This window comes from Cotesia glomerata, linkage group LG7, assembly GCF_020080835.1.
Source record: "Cotesia glomerata isolate CgM1 linkage group LG7, MPM_Cglom_v2.3, whole genome shotgun sequence".
In the NCBI taxonomy this organism is placed as follows: Eukaryota; Metazoa; Arthropoda; class Insecta; order Hymenoptera; family Braconidae; genus Cotesia; species Cotesia glomerata.
The window spans coordinates 17,187,378-17,211,864 of NC_058164.1; the positions used below are offsets into that span (position 1 = coordinate 17,187,378).

The 24,487-nt window shown below is 38.7% G+C and overlaps 1 protein-coding gene across 1 annotated transcript; it reads right to left on the reverse strand.

Moving 5' to 3' along the window:
- Positions 1–1,942: 1,942 nt before the first annotated feature.
- LOC123269703 lies at positions 1,943–24,487 on the reverse strand. Its single transcript, XM_044735539.1, has 3 exons — positions 24,384–24,487; positions 2,435–3,482; positions 1,943–2,355 (listed from the first exon to the last, which is right to left on the reverse strand). The coding sequence occupies exons 1-3, from the start codon at positions 24,453–24,455 to the stop codon at positions 1,943–1,945; spliced, it is 1,533 nt and encodes a 510-aa protein (XP_044591474.1). The 5' UTR covers positions 24,456–24,487.

Here is a 24,487-nt window from a genome sequence, read left to right on the forward strand (position 1 = left end):
CATATGTGAGCACTGATGTGACTACTGACGACAGCAATAGTCTCCTGCTCTGCTTCGGGCCTCCATCATTCGGCATCAGTCTTGATAGGCTAGTTACCACCGCTGATGCTTTAGCACTTATGTGTTCGACCTGTTGTTTAAAGTTCAGTCGGGCATCCAGCGTCACCCCCAGATATCGGATAAATGGTTGCGATGCGATCTCCTGCTCGCCGACATTCAGCTTGATGTTTTCTACGATCTTTCTGCTGGTGATGAGCACAGCTTCAGTTTTGTGCTTGGCTAACTCCAACTTTATCATCTCCATCCATAGGTTAATCCGGCTAAATGTGATATCGAAAGCCAGATTGATCTCTTCCAAGTGTTTCGCGACAATCACTACCGCTACATCATCGGCATATGCTACAAGTTTCACCTCTGATGGTAATGCAACTCTCAGGAGACCATCATACATGATGTTCCACAGCAAAGGACCCAAAACCGAGCCCTGTGGCACTCCTCCGGTTATTTCGTACTCCCTTGGACCGTTTTTAGTGTCATATTTGAGGACTCTGTCTGTAAAGTAGTTTGCTACCATTCTGCGCAGGTATCCTGGCACTTCTTTATCTTCGAGAGCTCGCATGATGCAGTCCCAGTTAGCGGAATTGAAGGCATTTTTGATGTCCAAGGCAGCCACTAAACAATACTTCTTTCTGCCACGTTCCCATTTCTTTCCAGCGATTGCCTCCTTAGCTGTATCGACCACCAGGTTGATCGCATCCAGCGTTGATCGTCCTTTCCGGAAACCATACTGGCCTTCTGCTAGGAGTGGATCGACGACTGCTTCTATTCGTTGGTGCATTATACGCTTTAATATCTTACCCGCTGTATCCAGCATGCAGAGTGGTCGGTAGGATGATGGCTCGTCCGGTGGCTTCTTCCCTTTAGGGAGAAGTACAAGTCTTTGCTGTTTCCATCTTCTAGGAAAAATCCCTTCTTTGAGGCACGAATCGTAGGTATCTAAGAATAGATTTGGCGCTGCTTTAATAGCTGTTTTTAATGCGATATTCGGGATTCCATCCAATCCCGGCGCCTTATTATTCCCTACTCGGTTGCACGCCTCCATCAGTTCCTCTTCTGTGACAGGTGGAATATCTTCTTGATTTACTGGCAATGAAGAATAGCCGAACATACTTTGTCGAGGAAACAGCGTAGAAACTATTCTTTCCAGGAGCTGTGGACACGTAGGTGATGGCATTGGCTGGCGCTTCAGGTGGGTCATGACCACCCTATACGGTCTGCCCCATGGGTCCTTTTCTACCTCATCGACGAGTTCCTTCCAACAGCGTCTTTTGCTATCTTTGATGGCCTTGTTCAGTTCTTGACGGGCCTTTTTGTATTCTGCGACCAGCTCCGCAGAGTTAGGTCGTCGGTGGCCACGCTGTGATAATCTTCTCTTTTTGTGACAGGCTGTGCGAAGAGCGTTAATCTGATCATTCCACCAGTGCACCGATGGTCTTTTATTGATGCCACGCTTACGGGGCATGCAAGTGTCGCACGCCTGGGCAATTCTCGTCATTAAGTCCTTCGTCTTCTCTACAGCATTTCCTGTGATGATGGTCGAGTCACTGTCTAAGGCTACTACCAAAGCTTCCGAGTCAAAGTCTTTCACTTTCCAACCAGCTGCATTAGTTTGTCTAGTTGCTCTTTGAGGGCTCCGGCCAGCTGATATTTCCCAAAGTATTGTACTGTGGTCGCTGGCGGTGTAGGTGTTTAAGACTTCCCAAGAATAGTTTCCTTTCAATAAGCTGCTGCTGACGAATGTGAGGTCTATTATCGAACTAGCCTCTCCCTTGGTATATGTTGGTGTCTCACCGATGTTGAGAAGGACCACGTCCAGTGAGGCCATTGCTTCACGTAGTGCCTTGCCTCGCGCATTAGTCTGCTTGCTGCCCCAGTCTACCGCTCAGGAATTGAAGTCCCCTGCTATAGCTACTGGGTAGTATTGCTTTGCGTCTTCGGTTAGTCGATCCAGGAAATCAGTAAAGTCGGCAATGGAAAGGCTAGGTGGTGCATAGCAACTATAAAGACGGATGTCGTTAATAGACGCTGCTACAAAGCCGATGCTATCATTGCTCACTATGCTCTGGAAGGGAAGTTTGCCACAGGACCAGATGACAGCCTTGGTGGTGCTGTCAGTTTCCCAAGGTTGGTTATTCAGGTGTCTGTATGGCTCTGCTATTATTACTAAATCAAGCTCTAATTCACGCACGGTCTGCACGAGCAGGTCATGCGCGGCCTCACAGTGATTGAGGTTAAGCTGTAATATCCTCATGTTTGCTTGCTTGTCTCTGGAGTGCCTCTTTGTATACCAGGCACCTGTATGTGCCGGAGTGATGGGCAGCGTTCTCTGCGCTCTTATTTTCCGCGCATAATACACACTTCGCTGGGTTTTTACAGTCCGCAATCTTGTGTCCTTCTTGGCCGCATCTGATGCATAGCTTGGATCGATCTGTCTTGCTTCTGCACTGGGATCCGTGGTGCCCGAAATGCCAGCATTTGTAGCATTGGGTAGGTTTCCTCGTGGCTCTAATTTGGCAGTTGACCCAGCCAATTCGGATTTTACCGCTTCCTTCTAATATCTTCTGAGCTGCTGCAGCTGGTAGTGTCACGACAGCGGTTTGGGTACCTCTGTAGGCTTTGCGGATCTTGATTGTCTCTGGTAGTATTTCGCAGAGCTCCTTGGTTACCGTATGCAGCGCAGCCTGAATATCCTCCTTTGTTGTGGTGTCATCTAGGTCTCGGATCTCGACTTTGGCCTCCTCCTTAAGAATGTTTGCGATGGTATGTTGCAGGCCTTGGCCTTTGTCCACGCACTTCCGCGAAATCGTAATCAGCAAGTCCCCGCTTCTGGTCTTGTTGATCTTGTCCACTGTTGTGCGAACTTGCTCATCAGGGACGTCCTTCTTTATGCGACGCAAAATCTCGGCGTACTTTGCTTTCTCGGCCGGGCGGATGATCAGTGCGTCGGGTCTGATCCATTTGAGCGGTTTTTTGCGCTTAGGCTCCGGCCTGGGCTTCTTTGGAGGCTCCTTTGGGAGCTGTTCTTTGGCTAGCCTCCGTTTCTCTTTCCTTGTGTGGACATCTTTCCAATCAGTCGCGTCTTTTTTTTCGGCGTTCTGCTTCATCACGTTTTTCGGAGGACTTGGTTTCAAGTCCTTTCTCTTCGTCAATCGCCCATCTATTCCATCTGGGGAGTTTCGGTCCTTCCTCTTGTTAGACTTGTTGGAAGTATGACCTTCGTCTTTAGCATCAGATTCACCGTCAGCATCGCCTCCGGTGTCCATTGATTCTTCGATCTCCACAGTAAGTTGACTGCTCTTCTCCGGCGTAAAACGAGGAGTGAGTCGTCGAGGTGACTGCCATTCTTCGTCCAGTTTTTTAAACCTTCGAAGGGCGTTAACTACCCCGGTTGCCTTGGCCTTTATCTCTTTATGGATATTGACCTTTGATTGGACAAACTCATGCAGTTCGCTGGTCAGCTTTTTGAGGCGTTCCAGCGCTTGCGTCCGCTTCATCTCAGCGCTTACGGTAATCGCTGCTTCTTGGGCGTGAGGCCCACTAATACTCCTGTTCTTTTCTTGATTTTTCGTTTCTTCCATGGTTTTGAGTGATACTCCAAAGCAAAAGGTTGTCTCCGAACACGATGCCTCCGGAAGTGGAGGGGTGATCACTCTTACAGCTACCTCCATTGCTATAAGAGCTTTCGGTCATTGAAGCGGGAAATCTCAACCGCTTCGACCCTGCACCTGCTTCCTTCATCGGCTTCCTTTTGCTCCCGTGGGTGCGGCACGTAGATGCCGGGAGTTACCACGTACACCGCGCTATAAGGATCATTTCGCACATCTCTTTCGAGCAGCGTCACCTTATCCGCTTGCGTACGTGACCCTAGGTCAGATGGTGTGACCAACCCTTCCTGCCGAAAGGGGAGTTTTCGTTTTTTACCGCGAGAGCTATTTTATTTCGCTCTTACCCTCTGCTCCGAAGAACAGCGAGCTTTCTCCGACCCACAAGGATACACGGACGGTGGCTGTTACTCTTCAGCTCCGATGCCTGATTTGGTCCGCGAGGGCTATTTTATTTCGCCCCAATCCGCCGATCTTACGACCGGTTAGGACCCCCCTATCCGCCACCTGGGGACGCGCCCGGTGGGAGTTTGGCTTCTTCCGACGGGTGTGTGTGTGTGTGTGTGTGTGTGTGTGTGTGTGTGTGTGTGTGTGTGTGTGTGTGCGTTTATGTATGTCTGTATGTATTGACACAGTGTTTACACGCTGTGGCATTTCCCGCCGGGCTTAAGCACACTGGGGGGAGGCTCCGCCAGATGGCGGCACCTCCCGAGCTTATAATAAAAAGTTTAGTAGAAATAAGATTTAGTTTTAAGTTAATATTGTTTATTCATATTTTATTTCAGCCCAGAAGGCGATCAGGATGGTCGTCGGTGATCAAAATTAGCGTGATTTAACTTTAAAATTTAACTTAAAGAATTTAATTTGTTTAATTAATTCAATTTACTAAATTAGATGGGGCTCCAGTGAGTGGCCGACGGGCCTGAGAATACCCGAGGCCCCCAGTCTAGAGCAGACGAGCCTGATGCTCAGCTCAAATTTGTCTGTTAAACTCACGTTTGATTTTAAATTATTAAATAACTATCTAAACAATGATTATGATTGTTGTTGAAATGTTATTGCATGCGAATGCCGGCTTGATTTGCGCTTCGGGGGAGGATTACTCAGTATTCGGTGGAATTGGAAATTTTGGAAAAAGAACGGTACCGGCGGTAGCCCGAGGTAACGGGAAGTCCCTCATTAGGGCAGGTCGGTAGCCGCAGCTGGCAGCATGCTGCCGGCGGAATAGAGAGGCAGTCACAGGCGTGAGACTAGATTGCAAGCACCAGTGTGGTCAAGCCATTCATTTTTGGTATAATAATTTGCAATTGTTGCTTAAGTTGCTCAACGATTCTTTATTAATTTACTGTTTGGGTCGTTTGTGACTTAATTTGGTGATTTTGGCTGATCGTATTAACGCATTCTGGTAAGTCCTTGAGTATTATTCCACCGCGGTAATTACTGAGATTCTCCCGGGCGGGAACCGGCGCCGGGTTTTCACGTGAGGCCGCCATCTTTACCACGTGGCTGGCACGTTATGAATTAATTACAGTGAAATATTTGATAATAAAATTAAATTCAGTTATAATCAAACGTAGGCTAATTTGTTTGTTAAAGTTAAAGAAAGGCCTTTCGGGAAAATCTCACGGCGGCTGATTGCCTGATCGCGTCCTGTGGCTCGCGTCAATTTATTACGCAGATACCTAAACCAAAAGTGGTACAGCAGTATTTCTATGATTATTGTGTCCCACGCGACGCCTTATTGTTATATTTATAGTTTGTACAGCGTGATTCACGATTGACATTGTTAATTATTAATTTATTACGATTATCATTATTTCCGAGCGCAATATTATTATATTTTATTATTAATTATTACAATCATTATTTTGAGCGTGATTAACGATCGATATTACTAAATATTAATCGATGTTACTATGTTTGTTTGGATTTAATTTACAAATAATGTAGATGAATATTGCTTGGCTTCTTTTACAATTATTATTTTGCAATTGACGACATCCGTCGTCGAGTATTATAAGTATTACTTTCGTTTAATTTGTAAGTATTATTGATCATCAGAGCTATTATTTATTTGCGTTATTTATGATTAATACTGTTATACGTTAATCGCCATCGCAGGTCTTATTGTCAAGCGCAAGTCATTTTTAATATTATTAAATCTTGATCATTGTTAAGATTATTAATTTATTGCGATTATTATTATTTCCGAGCGCAATATTATTATATTTTAAGTCGAATAGAAAGTTATTTGTTAATCAAGAATTCCAAAAAGGATTTATTTGTAATTTGAAATAGACTTAAGTTGGCCCACGGAGGATCTCAGTGATTTAAACCTCTTAGGCCTTAATCTGAATAAATTTATAGTTAAGAATTTATTTTGAACAATTTCATTTTCTTGAAGTATTTTCTTAGATTAATACCTTTATGCTAACTATTTGACTTCCCTGTATTCTTTCCTTGCAACTCATCTTCATATCTTACTTAGTGATTATAAAACGGTATTTTACAATTAATACCTTATTATTTCCGATTCTGAGGTCCATTCCAACCGTAATCTCGATTCCTTCGTGGCCTGTTTTCCACTCATACTGATTCAAATCGTTAATTGATCGTCCGGCGCGGCCCCTGGAATCTTTATTATTTTTGGTAATTTTTAGAAAAATTACCTGGCGTCCTATCGAGCACTAACCCAGCCTGAGGAGTTTCGGGTTAATTTTATTATCATTTGGTAATCAGGGCGAGCGTAAAATACCCTATCCAGCCGATACCTCCGCCATCGGTCGAATTTATTTAAATTTTGGGGAAAAGTATTGTTACAGTATGTATGTATGTAACCCTTTTACAACTTTTGAACGGATCGACCGATTTCATCGCGGTTGGTGCTATTCGAAGGGGTTTGATCAAACTTAGATTTTATATACACTTAGGACCGATTCGAACCAGTAGATTTTGAGAAATCTTAAAAAAAACGACAAAAAAAAATTTTTTGAAATGTGGTTTTTTTGGAATTACTTTTAAATAGCTTTACCGATTAATTCCAAAATCTAATCAGCTCTTAAGATCAAAAAACCACGTTGATCACTGCAAGCCCGGTAAAAATCGGTTGATTCGTTCGTGAGTTATCGTTGTCGAAAGAAAACCGAAAAAAGTGTTTTTTCGGAATAACTTCGAAATTCCTGGCTCGGTCGATTTAAACTTGAAGATTCTTCATGGGGCTTTAACAACTGCGTTGAATGCCGCCACCTGCGTAAAAATCGGTTCATTCATTCAAAAGCTATTGTCGTTTGAAAATTCAAAAAATTGTGTTTTATTAAACTGCTATTAGAGTTTTGAGCTCTAAGAGCTCAAAATGACACAAAAATCATATTTGTGAGCTCGAAGAGCTCAAAAACGTAATGTGTAATTTTTAGCGTTTAAGTAAAAAATGAGCGGGAAGTTGCAGGGATGGCCTTTAGGGTCAACCGTCGTCCTAATTATTTTAGTTAATAAATATTATTAAAAAATAGTTAATTTTCATCAAAGCACATTAAATAACATAAATTATATAAATAATAAATCATCGCACTCCGTCATCATATAGATTTAACTTATAACAATGATGAGATGTGAGTCATCATATCGGGCGTACGGCGTAGGGATTAGTTATCGGTCTGACGTTGTATTTTAGTATCGACGCCGCCATGTGACAAAAGTCGCGCGGAATCCTATTTTCAACATTAAATAAAAATTATTGTTTTTCAAGCTAGAATTCCGGGAGTCGAGACTTTTTTTTAGAAATTTTGTTTTGTCGAAAACTATCCACTTAGGATAGTTTCCGTAATTGTTTTAAAAATTATGATTAATTTGGGATTAGGATATTAAATAAAATATGCGTCGATTTGTTGGGGAATAAAATAAAGATTTATTCATCCCCAGAGGAGGAAAACTCAGTTGGGCTGAGAAAAAACCTGCTCGAATGAAAAAATGTACAAGTAAGAACGCAAAGCGTGTAGTGCGAATGAGAAAATATGTGTAAATTGCCGTCGCAAACAACACAAACGAGGTGAGCTCAACCGCTTTAGAAAATCAAATGGTATTAATTCAGAATTAATGAATTGACGCTAGCTTTTAAGCTAACTAGAGTCAATTAATAGTGAAATACTAATTAATTGACGTAAAATGTCAGTGCAGAGATTGATTGATTGATTAGAATTATTAGTGTAGGAACTAATTAGATAATTCGATATCAGAATCGAATAGTTGATAAATTTTGATTTGATAGAATGATGATTAAATATTTAGCAATGAATTTGATATAATTTGTTACAAATATTGCGTGTTAACTATGGATTGACTAAAGCCGCGTGGCTGATGCAATCCTTTGTTGAAATGGCGCGTAATGACCGCGTGGCGTCACTTATTAATTTTAATTAATTTAATTCACTGAACAGTTACTAATGATTTTTAATGATTTGAGAATTTAATTGGTAATTGAAGTTTGTTATGTAAAGAAATTTTTCTTTACATATTTATTAACTATAAAAATCGAGTATAATATTTATTAATAAAAAAAAAAAATCGAGTATGATTTTATTTAAATTTTAACGATTGTAAAAGATAATTCGAGTGCGGTCATTAAGTGTCTCGTTCGATTTTTACAAAAGGCCCAGGGAAATTTCCGTAATTAGTCTGGAGCCCAGGTATATTTAAGAGATTAAATAGATAAATGGGAGTTTTGTTATACGTAAGCTAACTCACTTAAACTCAAAATAAGAAATACTTAAAGATAAAGAACATTAGATAAAAAGATTTATTTTAAACCAAAAGATTTTAGAATAATTTAATTACAAAATTTTAGTGTTGAGACAAATATCGAAATAAATTTTAATAATGCACTTTCTGAAATAATTTTTAGACAACAAAAATTAAATATGAAATGAGAAACAAATAAAAAAATAAAACTTGAAAGTTAAATAATTTACAATAGACAAATAATAAACAATTAAATTCTAAAATAATACAACAAATTATTAAAACGATAAAACAGAAATATTTCTACAAATAAATAATTAAATTTAAGAAAACGTAAGAGATGTTAGTTTCAAGTACATATTTATTCATACGATTTAAATAAATAAATTAATGTAGACAGTACAAATGTATGTCTTTGTCTATGCGTAAATGCGCTTACGTATACACAAACACATAGATGAATAATAGAACATAAGAGTAAGTGAGAAAGCATGTTGCACTCTGACCCAAGCAGAGGGACTCATGCAACATTTTTAGACAAATTTAAGAGAGAGGGTAAGGGCCCAAGAAAATAGACAAATAATTGGACATTTGTTTCCCCCAATGAGTGGAAATTAGTAACGCCCTAAAATTCGATACCTCGCAATTGTCACCAAAAAAATCTCTCTCGTTGTCCTGACGTCCTAGTGTTAACATCGTACATAGTTTAAATAAGTCTCAATAGACCACGTGTAAATCTTTTGTATAGAAAGTAAATCATTTGTAAAGGTAAAGTAAAATCGTAAAGTGAAACCAACTAAATCAAATTAAATCAACAAGGTTCATCAATTTTTATCAGGTATATTTTAAATTATTAATATTTGTGAATTTAGTAATATTGTAAAATCGTTATATGAAAGAAAAGTTAACTTCAATCACTGTGTAATAATTGTAATAATTGTAAACTTAACTAATGATATTAATTTTGGACTTAAACAATATATGTATTAAAATTATTCAACTACATCAATTTATTCAAACAAACCTATCATTCTCAATAAATTAAACTCGGAAGTTCCCGGTCTATTAGCCTAACACGCTAGGACCAAATACTTAAACACATTAAATATTTTAAATGTAAAATTAATTAATTATCCTAAATTAAATATTTTTTACATAACATTTTTGGCGCTCGAACAGGGACCCCGAAGTTGTTTGTTGAGAAGGTAGAGTTATTAGAGAAATTTTTAAAGAAAATTTAATTGAGAATTTAGTTTTATTTTTTAATAAGAAACTGAGATTTTGTATTGTTGAAAAAGTAGAATCATACGAGCAATTTTAAAGGAAAATTAATAGAGAATTTGAAGAATTTTTTGATAGAAATAAAAAGCACGTGTTCTTTTTATTTGACAAATACCAGTGAGGTTAAGAATTTTCTTTCATAATTTATGAAAGTGCATGTGAATATTATTTACATTTTAAAATTTGTGAATGTGTACGTAAAATTTTATTTACATCTAAAATTTTGTGATTCGAAAATTGTTCTGAAATTACCTGCGTTAATTTCAGTAAGTTCAAAAGAAAGTAGAATGAACAATTGTTAAAATTTTTCTGAGAGGACACGAGCAAGCACCCTTACCGAGGGTTTACCATCAAACACTAGGGACAAATTCAGACATTTAACACGTTAACGATATGGAACTAACAGACAGTCAAAACATATCGTTACATGACGCACTTACCTTCATACCTCGTTTTGAGGGAGACTCGGACGAATTGATAGATTTTATAAGTTGTTGTCGAGACGCGAAACAAATTCTGCCAGACGCTGCAGAAGCAAATTTGGCGAAATTAATTTATCTCGCGAAATTAAGTAGCAACGTTAAATTATCGATAAATCACGTCATACCTATTACGATTGAAGGTCTAGTTAAAGCTTTGAAAAAATTTACGTTACAACAAAATCAATTTATCAGCTACAAGGCGAATTAGGTTGTATGTATCAACAAATAGAAGAGCCGGTTATAGATTTCTTAAATCGATTAAGAAGAAAAAGTCGAGAAATCATAGAATGCCATTCAGGGAATTATTCGAATTTGAGCGCGGAAGCAATTTTGAGTTTTAGAACAACGGTAGATACCGCAATTTTAGAGATTTTTACAGAAAATTTAAATAACGAAATTGACGAGCGAATGCCGATTTGTGATAATATCGAAGAAGCTTTAACCAACGCGATTAGAATTGAAAGGAAATTAAAAATGCGTCGAGAATTAAGAAACGAAACAAAGACATCGGAAGTTAAAAGTATAACAATAGAGAGTTTTGATAATTTCACAATTACGACCGAAGCGTGTCAGATTTGTGATAGTATAGGGCATACCGCAAAAAAATGCCCACAAATCAGTCAATCGGATATTCATCGCGAAGTAGTTTATTCGGAAAAGGTAACACCCTTATTAGATAAAATTCGAGAATCTGACTTCGACACTGGCTACGAGTCTTTCACCAGTGAGTCAGGAGATTTGATAGGAAATTTAGAAATGCAGATAGAACAAGTAATAGATCGTTTCACAGAAGCTGCAGCAGAAACTCAGAATACTTCTCTGCAGGAAAAGGACTCTGTAATAGAAGTTCCGAAAACTTCTATACAGGAAAACCCCGTTGTGGATGCCCCTAAAACAAGGAGGGGTAGACCACGTAGGCATCGGGTGAAATTCAAGGAAAGGAGGCTCAGCCCACACGAGGTGACTCCTTTATTGGACCCCGGTATAAATTCGGAACCTGACTCCGCAGTTGGAGAAGATACCTCCAGCGAGTCAGTTGACTCGATTAACGATCTATTACAGCATAAGGACAATACGATACAATTTCCTAAAGACAATACAGTACAAGTTTTGAACAGTAACAGACAGCCTGACGACGAAGGCTTACGAATACAGAAGTTAAGCGACACCCGACTTAACAGTAGATTCACAGACACAAGACAAGTGTACTGGACACAAAAGACGAACACGAATAATTTCGATTTAGAAATCCACGAATGGGAAGCTAGATCGAAACTCAAGAAACCGACGGTAAAATTGAAAGGACTGTTCAAAAGGGTACTTGCTCCAACTGCTATGGCAGCTTAAAACTCAGAAAAATTCTTACAAAGTAACGAGACAAATCGTTAATGAAAAATTTAAGGTAATCTTCGAAAATACAGTAAGAATAATTTGAGAACAGAAAATTTTGAAATGATTTTGAGAAAACGGCTGAAATAATTTATAAACGTAAATTTAAATTTATTTTGAATAAACGAACAATTGAAAAGTAAAATTATAGACACAAATTTTTTTAAATTATTTTTGATAATAGAAATAATTTATGAACAAAATTTTTGAGGAAAAGTTAAAATAATTTGTGAACGAAAAATTAAAAGGTAAATTTGTAGACGAAAATTTTGAAAATATTTTTTTTAAACGCCATAAAATAGATTTGAAAATAGGAACTTGAACTTAATTTTGAGAATAGAAGATTTTATTTGTGAACAAAAAAATCCAAAGTAATTTTTTTTGTACAGTCAAAATAATTTAAGAACGAAACATTTGAAATAATTTGAGGAAAAGGTTAAAATAATTTGTAAACGAAAAATTTAAATCAGCTTTTGAGCGTAAAAAAAAAAAAAAAAAAAAAAAAAAATTTAGTTTGTGAACGAGAATTTAATCGATTTTAATAAGAATAGTAACGACAATTTGTAAACGAAAAATTTTGAAGAAATAGTTAAAATAATTTTTGAGTGAGTCTTGAGAATACAATAAAATTAATTTTTGGGCGAAAAATTTAAATCAATTGTGAAAACATGGTAAAAATAATTGTGAACAGAAATTTTGAAATTTATTTTGAGAGTACAGAAGAATTAATTTTTGAATATTAAAATTGAATCCGTTGCGAAAATACGACAAAAATAATTTTAGAACAGAAAATTTTAGTTAATTTTGAGAATGTAGAAAAATTAATTTGTGAACGAAACAATTAAAGTAAATTTTGAGTAAATAGTAAAAATAATTTTGCAAACGAAAAATTTTAAGGAAACACTAAAAATAAATTGTAAACAAAAAAATTGAATTGACAGTAAAAGTAGATATTAAACAAAAAATTGAATTGATCTTCAAAACGATAAAAGTAATTAGTAAAAGAAATACGCGAACTAACAATAAATTTTAATTAAAAAAAAAAATAATGTCACGAATTAGAGTTATAGAAATTTGAACTGTGTTGAATTTGAAAGATATCAGGAAAAAGGAAATTATGATTCTGACTACAAATTATGATCAATAACAATAATTTTTTTTCCAGGTACTATAAAATTAACAGTTTTAAATAAATTTTGTATGTTTTCACAATATCCCGTCTGGATATTGGAGATTGTCGTTTGAGACAATATCAGATGGAGTTAACCAACTGATTTCACTTAAAGTGTGTAAGGTGGCGCATCACTGGCACTCTTCGAGTTAATAATACATTTTTTTTGATAGATCTAAAAGAGATCATTTGATAAATTAGACAAGGAAACAGTTTTGATTAATTAGACTAGCAATTGAAATAAAATAAATGTATTACGGTAACACAACAATTGTTATCGGGAGAAATATTTGTATTTAGATGTAAGATCATTCTTGTTAAATTAGAATAGGTCTTCAAGAGAAAATTACAGCAATTACGTCAACACCGCTAGATGAGTCCATGTGTCGACTCAAGACAGGATCGGACTATACAGCAGTACTTGGAGGAGAGGTACTAAACATCGACTAGTGTCAACCTGTAAAGTTTAAATTAGGATTGAATTGAAGAAGTTGCTTCAAACGAGATTACGAAGAATCCAAGCAACATCAACTTTTTCCGGAAGCGAAGAAAACATTTCTTCGCATATTGATGTCAACAATTATAGAAGCCGTTCAATTGAAGACAAAACAAAGGCAATTTGAAGAACTTGAAGAAGAATCAATCAAAAGAGATCACTACAAAAGACTGCAGCAGAAACACCGAAGACTTCTCTGCAGGAAAAGGAAACTACAGTAGGAACACCGAAGACTCCTCTGTAGGGAACAATAGGCGCTCCAGCCAAAAAGAGGGGAAGACCGCCTAGACATCCAGCGACCTGATGGAATACGGATTGACCTGAGCGAGGTAATGCCATCATTAGGTCCTGATGTTAATCCAGAACTGACTCGACATCCGATGACGAATCGAGTTCCAGTGAATTGGACAGTTTGATTCAAAATACCAGCGAAGAAAAATAACAACAAGGCAACATCGATATGCGTTTAATAAAGTTCAAGGAAATATAGAAAGACTGGGAGTACCGAAGCTTCTAAGACATTTTCCATTATAATTCGAAGGATTAAGAAGAGTGTTCCAAGACAAGACTTTTACGGATCTAGGAAAAGAAACTTCAACAGCGGCACCGGACCGATGTACCTCTCAGTGCAAATAGTCGATCCTCTGATCAATGATCCACCAACAATCATCGATGGATAGAAGACAAGAAGAAAATAGAAATAGTTAACAGTTTTTAAATGATTTGTAACGTAAGATAGATATGGTCCAACGAAAAATTTAATTGACTTCACACTCGTTCATTTGATAAATTTCACTCGTGCTTCAGTCTAACGGCGGTGGTGTTATGTAAAGAAATTTTTCTTTACATATTTATTAACTATAAAAATCGAGTATAATATTTATTAATAAAAAAAAAAATCGAGTATGATTTTATTTAAATTTTAACGATTGTAAAAGATAATTCGAGTGCGGTCATTAAGTGTCTCGTTCGATTTTTACAAAAGGCCCGGAAATTTCCGTAATTAGTCTGGAGCCCAGGTATATTTAAGAGATTAAATAGATAAATGGGAGTTTTGTTATACGTAAGCTAACTCACTTAAACTCAAAATAAGAAATACTTAAAGATAAAGAACATTAGATAAAAAGATTTATTTTAAACCAAAAGATTTTAGAATAATTTAATTACAAAATTTTAGTGTTGAGACAAATATCGAAATAAATTTTAATAATGCACTTTCTGAAATAATTTTTAGACAACAAAAATTAAATATGAAATGAGAAACAAATAAAAAATAAAACTTGAAAGTTAAATAATTTACAATAGACAAATAATAAACAATTAAATTCTAAAATAATACAACAAATTATTAAAACGATAAAACAGAAATATTTCTACAAATAAATAATTAAATTTAAGAAAACGTAAGAGATGTTAGTTTCAAGTACATATTTATTCATACGATTTAAATAAATAAATTAATGTAGACAGTACAAATGTATGTCTTTGTCTATGCGTAAATGCGCTTACGTATACACAAACACATAGATGAATAATAGAACATAAGAGTAAGTGAGAAAGCATGTTGCACTCTGACCCAAGCAGAGGGACTCATGCAACATTTTTAGACAAATTTAAGAGAGAGGGTAAGGGCCCAAGAAAATAGACAAATAATTGGACATTTGTTTCCCCCAATGAGTGGAAATTAGTAACGCCCTAAAATTCGATACCTCGCAATTGTCACCAAAAAATCTCTCTCGTTGTCCTGACGTCCTAGTGTTAACATCGTACATAGTTTAAATAAGTCTCAATAGACCACGTGTAAATCTTTTGTATAGAAAGTAAATCATTTGTAAAGGTAAAGTAAAATCGTAAAGTGAAACCAACTAAATCAAATTAAATCAACAAGGTTCATCAATTTTTATCAGGTATATTTTAAATTATTAATATTTGTGAATTTAGTAATATTGTAAAATCGTTATATGAAAGAAAAGTTAACTTCAATCACTGTGTAATAATTGTAATAATTGTAAACTTAACTAATGATATTAATTTTGGACTTAAACAATATATGTATTAAAATTATTCAACTACATCAATTTATTCAAACAAACCTATCATTCTCAATAAATTAAACTCGGAAGTTCCCGGTCTATTAGCCTAACACGCTAGGACCAAATACTTAAACACATTAAATATTTTAAATGTAAAATTAATTAATTATCCTAAATTAAATATTTTTTACATAACAAGTTAATGAAATTAATAGTATTTAATGAATATTTTAAGTGTTCAAGTAAATGCGTAGTATACGTGATAAATCAGAAAACGATTGACACAGAGTAGTCGTACTAGTACAAGCGTCCAAGCACAACTGCTTGCCGCCAGCCACGTGAGCCGGCTTCTCTCCCGCTAACCAAGGCGCGCATGAGCGACAGCCATGGTGTGACACGATTTTTCACGAGTTGGAGCGATCAAGCCCGAAGGCGCAACTCCTCTTATAAATTTTTATTAAATGTCTTTTCTATCGGTTAAACATACTCCCCCCGTTGCGAAGGCTGAGCAAGATGTTATGAATAGTGTTTACAATTAGTTACATCACATGATTACAATGTTTTGATTTTATAAAATTCAAGAATTGATTGGTAAAGGACATAATAGAGTGATATTTCGTTTGTATATCACTTGAGCCGTTCGGATTGAAGCTACTCTTGTCACATCATCATCTCCTGGATGAATGTCGACCATCACTCCCAGCTGCCACCGCATACATGGTTGGTTTTTGTCCATCAATAAGACGATTTGATTGATTGAAATTTCTCCTTGAGAGGAATGCCATTTTTGCCGAATTTGAAGTTCATGGAGGTATTCCAAATACCAACGTCTCCAAAAGTCTTGTCTAGCCTTGACAATGAATTGCCAAACATTGAGTCTGTTATCTGGAACATCAGAAAAATCATTTTCAGGCAGCATTGTGAGAGGACGTCCTATTAAAATATGAGCAGGCGTTAAGGCAATAGGATCATTAGGATCACTAGATAGAGAACAGAGAGGACGAGAATTTAGTATAGATTCTATTTGAATAGTTAGAGAATTCAATTCTTCGAAAGTGAGAAGTTTGTCTTTTACCACTCGTTTAAAGTGGTGTTTGAAAGATTTTACAGCTGCTTCCCAAATGCCACCAAAATGAGCAGATAGTGGAGGATTGAACGTCCAGATAATGTTTTTGCGTATAGCATATTCGTTAACGGAATTTTTATGGGATTTTGAATTAAATAACATATACAATTCTCTCAATTGATTATTTGCGCCTACAAAATTAGTACCATTGTCCAAATAGACGTGAGTTGGAACCCCTCGTCGACCAATGAATCGACCAAATGCCCCGAGAAAACCTTCTGTTGTTAAATCGCTAGCAATTTCTAAATGTACAGCTTTAGTAGCCATGCAAACAAAGACGCATCCATAGACTTTAATTTTTGTTCTGTTTCTGAATTTACGTTCTTTAATAAAGAGCGGTCCAAAGTAGTCTACACCTACGTGGGAGAATGCCGCTGATTCGGTGACTCGAGAGCTAGGTAAATTAGCCATTTTACCTTGCAGTACTACAGGCTGATGTCGAATGCATGTGACGCAATTTTTCACAATTTTACGAATCTGGTTTTTACCGTCTAGCAGCCAAAATTTGTGTCTGAGATTTGAATGTGAACTCTGTATACCTGAATGGTATAATTTTTCATGTGTTTCTCTAATAATTAAATCAGTAACATAATGACGTGAAGGTAATAAAATAGGATGTTTCCTTGAAAAAGATATAGGAGCATGTTTCAAACGACCTCCTACTCTTAGTAATCCGTTTGAATCGATAAATGGATTGAGATATCGCAATCGTAAGTTCTTAGTCTTTCCGGTTTCCTTAATTTGTTCGATTTCATAATGATATTGTTCGTTTTGAATCAGAGTCAAGATTTTTATTTCAGTTAATAATTTTTCTTCTACGCTTAAAGATTTGTATTTGAATAAATTACTTTTTAACATTCGTAAACAATAAGAAAAGGAATTTATAAGTTTAGAATATGATGAAAATCGTTTAAACAAATTCTCAGTAGTGGCTAATAAACAGGTAATTTTTCGAGTACCCGGAAGTTCGGAAGGAACAGCAGGCTTTAAGTTAGGCCAATTAAGAGGGTCCTGTGAGAGCCACGTGGGACCTTCTAACCACATTTTGTTATTTAAGAATTCAGAAGGAAGTTGACCTCTCGATAAACAATCTGCCGGATTGTCTTTAGTTCTAACATGCCATTCGACTTTACTGCAAAGAGTTTGAATTTTTGTTACGCGATTTGCTTCAAAGACCTTTAGAGAGTTAGGAGACCGTTTGAGCCATTGAAGTACAATAGTTGAATCAGACCAAAACGTAACTTTAGAAATATCAAAGTCAAAGGAGGGAATTGTGTCTTTATATAATTTAGCAAGTAATAATGCTCCGCATAATTCTAATTTTGGAATTGTAACATCTTTGATGGGAGCAACTCGAGATTTAGAACAAACTAATTTTACGAGTACGTCTCCGCGTTCATTTACTGATCTTATATAAATACAAGCACCATAGCCCACTTTACTAGCATCACAACATCCGTGCAATTGTATGTCAGTCGGATTAGGAAGTAAAATATTACGCTCAATAGAAAAATCTTTAATCAGAGGTAATTGTTCAGCAAATTTACACCAGTGTAAATGTAACTCTTGTGGGACCGCTTCGTCCTAGTGGACCTTTAATTTCCAACATTCTTGAATGATAGTTTTTGCAGCTAATACTATAGGACCCAGAATTCCGATAGGGTCGAAAATTTTTGCAATATCAGATAAGATAGTTCGCTTAGTTATTTTTCGCGATGAATCAATTGGTTTGACTGTGTAAATAAATTCGTCCGTTAGAGAATTCCATGCAATGCCTAAAGTTTTAGAAATCGGATCATCATTGATAGCACAATCTAAATCTAAAGTTCTTTGATCGAAATTATCCAGTGCGTGTCGATGATTTGAAGCCCATTGTCTGAGTTCAAATCCACCCTTTCGCACCAGTTGAATGATTTCATCACGCAATTTTAAAATTTCGGTCAAAGAATTAGATCCAGTTAATAAATTATCGACATAAAGATCTCGTTTTAATATTTTTGAAGCTACAGGAAAATTATGAGATTCGTCATCAGCAAGTTGATTTAAGGTGCGTATAGCTAAAAATGGGGCTGCAGAAACCCCGAACGTAACTTGTTTAAGTTCAAAGGTGCTAATATTGTTATTATGATAGTAAAGAATTCGTTGAAATTTGTGATGATCCGGATGTATACAGATTTGTCGATACATTTGAGCGATGTCAGAAGTCATAGCATAAACAAAGGTGCGAAAACGCAAAAGAATAGTGAAGAGATTGTCCTGTATAGTAGGCCCAGTTAGTAGAACTTCATTCAATGAGATACCTTTATCGGTTTTAGCTGAAGCATCAAATACAACGCGTACCTTGGTGGTAGTACTAGATGTTTTAATTATCGGATGATGGGGCATATAATACCCAGGTCCACTATCATCCGGTACGTGTACCATGTGGCCAAGATCGATGTATTCGTTCATGACTTTAGTGTATTCAGATTTTAATGAGGAATCTGAATTTAATCTCCTCTGTAAGGATAGAAATCTTTTATAAGCTAGTTGTTTAGAATTCCCGAAATCAACATCGTCTACGCGAAAGGGTAATTTTACTACATATCTACCGTCTGTATTGCGAGTAGTGGTATTTTGATAATAGGTCTTACACGTAGAATCATCAAAGGATCGAGAATCATTAGAACCTACGTCTTCAATATTCCAAAATTTAGTTAATTGACTCGATAGATCAGTTAATTGACAAGTTACAGGAAATACATCTTTATCGTTATTGACTCCCCCCAATACGACCCATCCCAATTGCGTTTTTTGTAGTATTAAATCACAATCATTTTGTGAGCAATTAATCTGTCCGACAGATAGAAGAGAAAGTGTGGTACCTGAACCGATAAGGAAATCTACAGGTCTTGGTATGTGAAATTGGGGATCAGCGAGTATTATGTTTTTAGATATACATATTTTATTACGTGGAAATATTTCATTCGGACCTCATTCTGCAATTTCATCAACGGTCAAAAATGACAATGTTCTTTGAAATTTATCGTTTAAAGATTTACAATTTATTTGTACGACATGTTTTGAAAGGGTTTGCATTCCATTAACAGCCCCGATTGGAATAGAACAATTTTGCATAGGAAGTTTTAATTTATTAGTCAAATTTTCAGTAATAAAATTAGCTGTTGCACAGGTATCAAGTAAAGCGTGAGCTCGTATGAATTTACCTGTTGAGTCACGCATCTGGATGAGAGCACTCAATCATCAATTGAAAACGCGGTGTTCTAAGTATGGTTGTATAATTATGTACGACTAGTCAGGCTGTAGATCCCTTATCAGTTGTTACAGTAGCGGGTGATTCGATTTTAGCAGAATTATTTTTTGATACATTAGTATTATTTGTTTGTTGAGTTACATTTCGATTAATGTGCAATGTGGTATGATGGAATTTCTTACAGACTCGACATCTGCTGGAAGTGCAAGTTCCTTTGTGTACGCGAAGACAATTATTACAGAGTTTATTAGATTTTACAAATTTTATTTTTTGATCATATAGGTCACCAGGCTTGAGGGGGAGAGCCTGGTGCCTATGATCTCTTCGGTGCCTCTTCTGTAGTCCTTCCATCGAGCACACTCGAAGAATGTGTGTTCGGCGTCGTCGATTTTATCCGGGCAGTATTTGCACGTTGGTGTGCTGTGCAAACCCATCTTGAAAAGATAGGCATTGAACTGCCCATGTCCCGTCAATAGCTGGGTCAGGAAGAAGTCCATATCCCCGTGCTTCCGAGAGAGCCAGACAGTGATGTTTGGGATCAGGCGCGCCGTCCATCTGCCCGTCTCTCCCGATGTCCATCGGTCCTGCCACTCTTGCTGCGTTTCCGCCTTTATCCTCGTTCTTGCGTCCTTCATGTTATCATCACTGTCTTTAGCGTCATAGAGTTTTGCTCTTTCGAGCGCTAATAGGTCGATGGGCGCGGCTCCTGCAATGACCAATACAGCCGCTTCGGAAACTGTGCGGTAGGCGCAGGCAACCCTGAGAGCGCCTCGCCGCTGTACTGCTGCGATCTTTCGCCGGTAGGTCTTCTGCTTTAATATGTCTGCCCATATCTCCGCTCCATAAAGCAGTACCGAGTGGACTGCTTCTAGAAGAACTCTTCTCTTTTTTGTTCTTGGTCCCATGGTGTTGGTCATAATTCGTGCTAGGCTAGACACAGTCTTGCTGGCTTTCTTGCATGCACTGTCAAGGTGTTCACGGAAAGATAGTTTCTCGTCTATCATAACCCCTAGATACCGCAGGGCCCTTGTTAACGTCAGCGTTGTTCCTCCCATATCCATAGCGAATGGTTTTGGAAAACATTTTTGACGGGTCAAAACGACCATCTCGGTTTTCTGTTTGGCGAGTTTCAGGTGATGCTTATCGAGCCAAGTCTCGACGGTGTCGATGGTTTCCCGAACTGGCAGTTCGGCCTCTTCCACGCTGTCCGCGACTATAGTGGCTGCAACGTCGTCTGCAAAGCCTGTTAGCTCTACTTGCTCTGGCAACGGGATTTCAAGAAGCTCGTCGTAGTCTGCGTTCCATAGATCAGGCCCTATTATTGAGCCTTGCGGCACGCCAGCCGTTATGGCGTATTCTTGTGGGCCTTCAGTAGTTTCCACTATTAGCTTTCTATCGTCAAGGTAGTTGTCGACTAGTGCCAGATTTTCTGGCTCCGCGTCAAACTTGTACTCCAGAGCGTCTAAAATGTCTCCTAAAATGGCTTTATTCAGTTCCTCTTTACGGAGGACGCTGATGTGGTCGTTCCACCAATGCACCGAAGGTCTCGAATTTATGCCACGTTTACGAGGCATACTGGCATCACAAGCATGTGTTACTCTCCTCATCAGGTCCTTAGTATGTTGTTCTGCACATCCAGTCTTGATCGGATCACCATCGAGGGCTATTAGCAATGCTTCTGGGTCAAAAGATTTCATCTAATCAACGATGTTAGACTGCTTGATTGGTCTCTTGAGGTTCTGGTCATTTGATATTTCCCAGAATATCGCATGATGGTCGCTGGAACTGTAGATGTCCAACACTTCCCAGTTGTAGTCACCTCTAGCAAGGCTATTACTGACAAAAGTGAGGTCTACAATTGAGCTTGCGTCACCTTTGGTGTAGGTCGGCGTATCACCACTGTTGAGCGAAACTACATCTAGTGTAGTAAAGGCCTCTAGTAGTGCTTTCCCTCGTGCGTTGGTATGTTTGCTGCCCTAGTCAACTGCCCAGGAGTTGAAGTCTCTGGCTATCGGTACTGGATGGTATTGCTTCGCATCTTCAGTTAGTCGATCCAAGAAATCAGCGAAGTCAACAATGGAGAGGCTAGGTGGTGCGTAGCAGCTATAGAAGCGGATGCCCTCTACTGATACTGCTACAAAGCGGGCATTGCTGTTGTCGACTGCATTTTGGAAAGGGAGCTTGCCACATGACCAGATGACAGCTTTGGATGTGCTATCAGATTCCCAGGGTTGGGTACTTAGGTGTTTATATGGCTCTGCTATTAGTACCAAGTCAAGCTCTAATTCTCGCACGGATTGCATGAGCAGGTCATGCGCTGCCTCACAATGATTGAGATTGAGCTGTAGTATCCTCATGGTTGTTTGTTCGTCAACTTCTGGAGCGCCTCCTGAAATACCGGGCACCTGTGGGTGCCGGCATGGTGAGCCACGTCCTTTACTCGTTGCTGCTCAGCACATATTGCACACTTGGCAGGATTTTTACAGTCAGTGATACGGTGCCCTTCTTGTCCACATCTGACGCAGAGTTTAGACCGGTCTACTTGGCTTTTACATTGGGACCCAACATGTCCGAAGTGCCAGCATTTAAAGCATTGGACTGGTCTTCTAGTTGCTCTTATTCGGCAATTGACCCAGCCAATCCTTATTTTGCCGCTTCCTTCCAGTATCTGTTGTGCTCCAGCTGCTGGTAGTGTTTTTTTTCCCTTGGGGGGGGGGGAATCCTCTTTACGGATTCTAGGCATAGCTGTTTGGCCTGGATATGTGGCAACTCGACGCTGACGCCCCTACCCACTAAACCCTAAACCCCTTACTCTTCTATCCTCTGATTCCCCATGGTACCGCTGTAAGGCATTTCTTCGCGGGGGGAGGAATAAGCTGCCGCTCTTCCTTCTTGTGGCTAAGATGTTATTTCTTCCTTCTAGATTCTGTCTTTCGCTCTTTTCCTCTCAGTGGATCGCAACTCGGTAACCACTTTTGTAGCAAAAGTGCTTGTGGCGTTCCAGGCAGCTTCTGACGACAATATTGCTTCTACTATTGACTCTGGTTGGGTTCTCTTTTTCAGAATCTTCCCCAACTCATCGCGCTGTTGGTTGAAACGTGGACATACAAAGAAAACATGCTCCGCATCTTCATTGACCCCTGGACAGGAAGGGCAATCAGGGGTATCATCGTGCTTAAAGCGGTGAAAATACTTCCGGTAACATCCGTGTCCTGATAACATCTGCGTTAAATAATAGTTGATCCCACCGTGACTCCGGCTGAACCACACATCAATCCGAAGTATAAGACGGTACGTCCACCGACCTTTCTCTGAAGCATTCCAGTCTTGTTGCCATCTTGCGATGCTGTGTTGCCGTTCTTCCCTTCTAAGTTCTTCAGGGCTCAGTGTGGTTGACCTTTTTCGTTGATATAGGTTCCGTCTTTCCTCAGCTAGGACTCTGAGAGGCAGAGTACCGGAAATAACACACACTGCTTCCTCTGATATTGTGCGGAAGGCGCTAGCTACTCGTAGGGCACTCAGTCGATATACTGGTCCAGCCTTTCTCCATGATTCTTGCGTCTTTAATGCGTCGGCCCAAATGGATATTCCGTAAGTGAGCACCGATGTGACTACTGATGACAATAATAGCCTCCTGCTCTGTTTTGGGCCTCCGACGTTCGGCATCAGTCGTGCAAGACTAGCCCTCACTACTGACGCTTTGGCACTGACATGTTCCACTTGCTGCTTGAAGTTGAGTCGGGCATCAAGCATCACTCCTAAATATCGGATATAAGGTTGTGATGTGATTTCTTGTTTGCCGACTTTCAGCTTAATGGTCTCTACCACTTTTCTGCTGGTAATAAGTACTGCCTCAGTCTTGTGTTGCGCCAGTTGCAGGAGCTGCTGGTAGTGTCACTGTAGCCGTTTGCGTACCTCTGTAGGCCTTACGGATCTTGATAGCCTCTAGTGGTATTTCGCAAGTTTCTCCGGTTTCCATTTTCAGGGCAGTCTGAATGTGCTCCTTCGTCGTGTCATCATCAATGTCTCAGATCTCGATGGTCTCCTGCGGTCCTTTGCAGATTACTTCGGCCTCTTTTTGAAAAATATCCATGATGGTCTTTTGCAAGGCTTGGCCTTTGTCGATACTCTTCTTTGAGAGCGTAATCAGCATGTCCCCAGTTTTGGTTTTGTGGATCTTTTCCACGGTTGTGCGGACCTGTTTGTCAGGGACGGACTGCTTTATACGACGCAATATTTCGGCATACTTCTCCTTCTCAACCGGACGGATGAACAGAGCGTCAGGCCTGGTCCATTTTCGCGGTTTCTTCCGCTTAGGTTTCGGCCGGGGCTCTTTCGGCGGTTGCTTTGGGAGTTGCTCTCTAGCTAGCCTTCTCTTCTCCTTCTTAGACTGTACTTTTTCCCAGTCAGTCGTCTTCTTAGGTTCGTCGACCTGCCCTGCCAGTCGTTGGGGAGGGCTTTTTTTCAAGTCCTTCTTCTTTGTGACTTTATCGGTTGGCTCTGGCGAGTTTCGGTCCTTTCTCTTTCCAGGCCTTGTATCAGTTTCACCCTTGTCTTCAGCGACTGATTCACCATCACCATCAGCTCCGGTGTCCATTGCTTCGTCAGTCACGACGACAGCCTGACAGGCTTTCTCCGGTGTACCATGAGAAATGCGCTGCAATGATGACCGCCACTCCTCATTCAGCTTCTCAAACTTTTGAAGGGCGTTAGTTACACCAGTCATCTTGGATTTTATCTCTTTGTGAATGTTGACCTTTGGTTGGACGAAATCATTCAGCTCACTGATCAGCTTTTCAAGGCGTTTGAGCGCTTGCGAACGCTTCATTTCAGCGCTTGCGTCAATCGCTGCTTGTTGGG

What these genes read in the sequence shown, in the direction of transcription:
- LOC123269703 (XM_044735539.1), bottom strand. Translation starts at nt 24,455, where the DNA reads ATGAAGCGTTCGCAAGCGCTCAAACGCCTTGAAAAGCTGATCAGTGAG. An exon ending in ATGATTTCGTCCAACCAAAG is followed by an intron (nt 3,483 to 24,383) that starts GTCAACATTCAC and finishes GTCCAATCAAAG; the next exon opens with GTCAATATCCATAAAGAGAT. An exon ending in AGGACACAAGATTGCGGACT is followed by an intron (nt 2,356 to 2,434) that starts GTAAAAACCCAG and finishes CGGCACATACAG; the next exon opens with GTGCCTGGTATACAAAGAGG.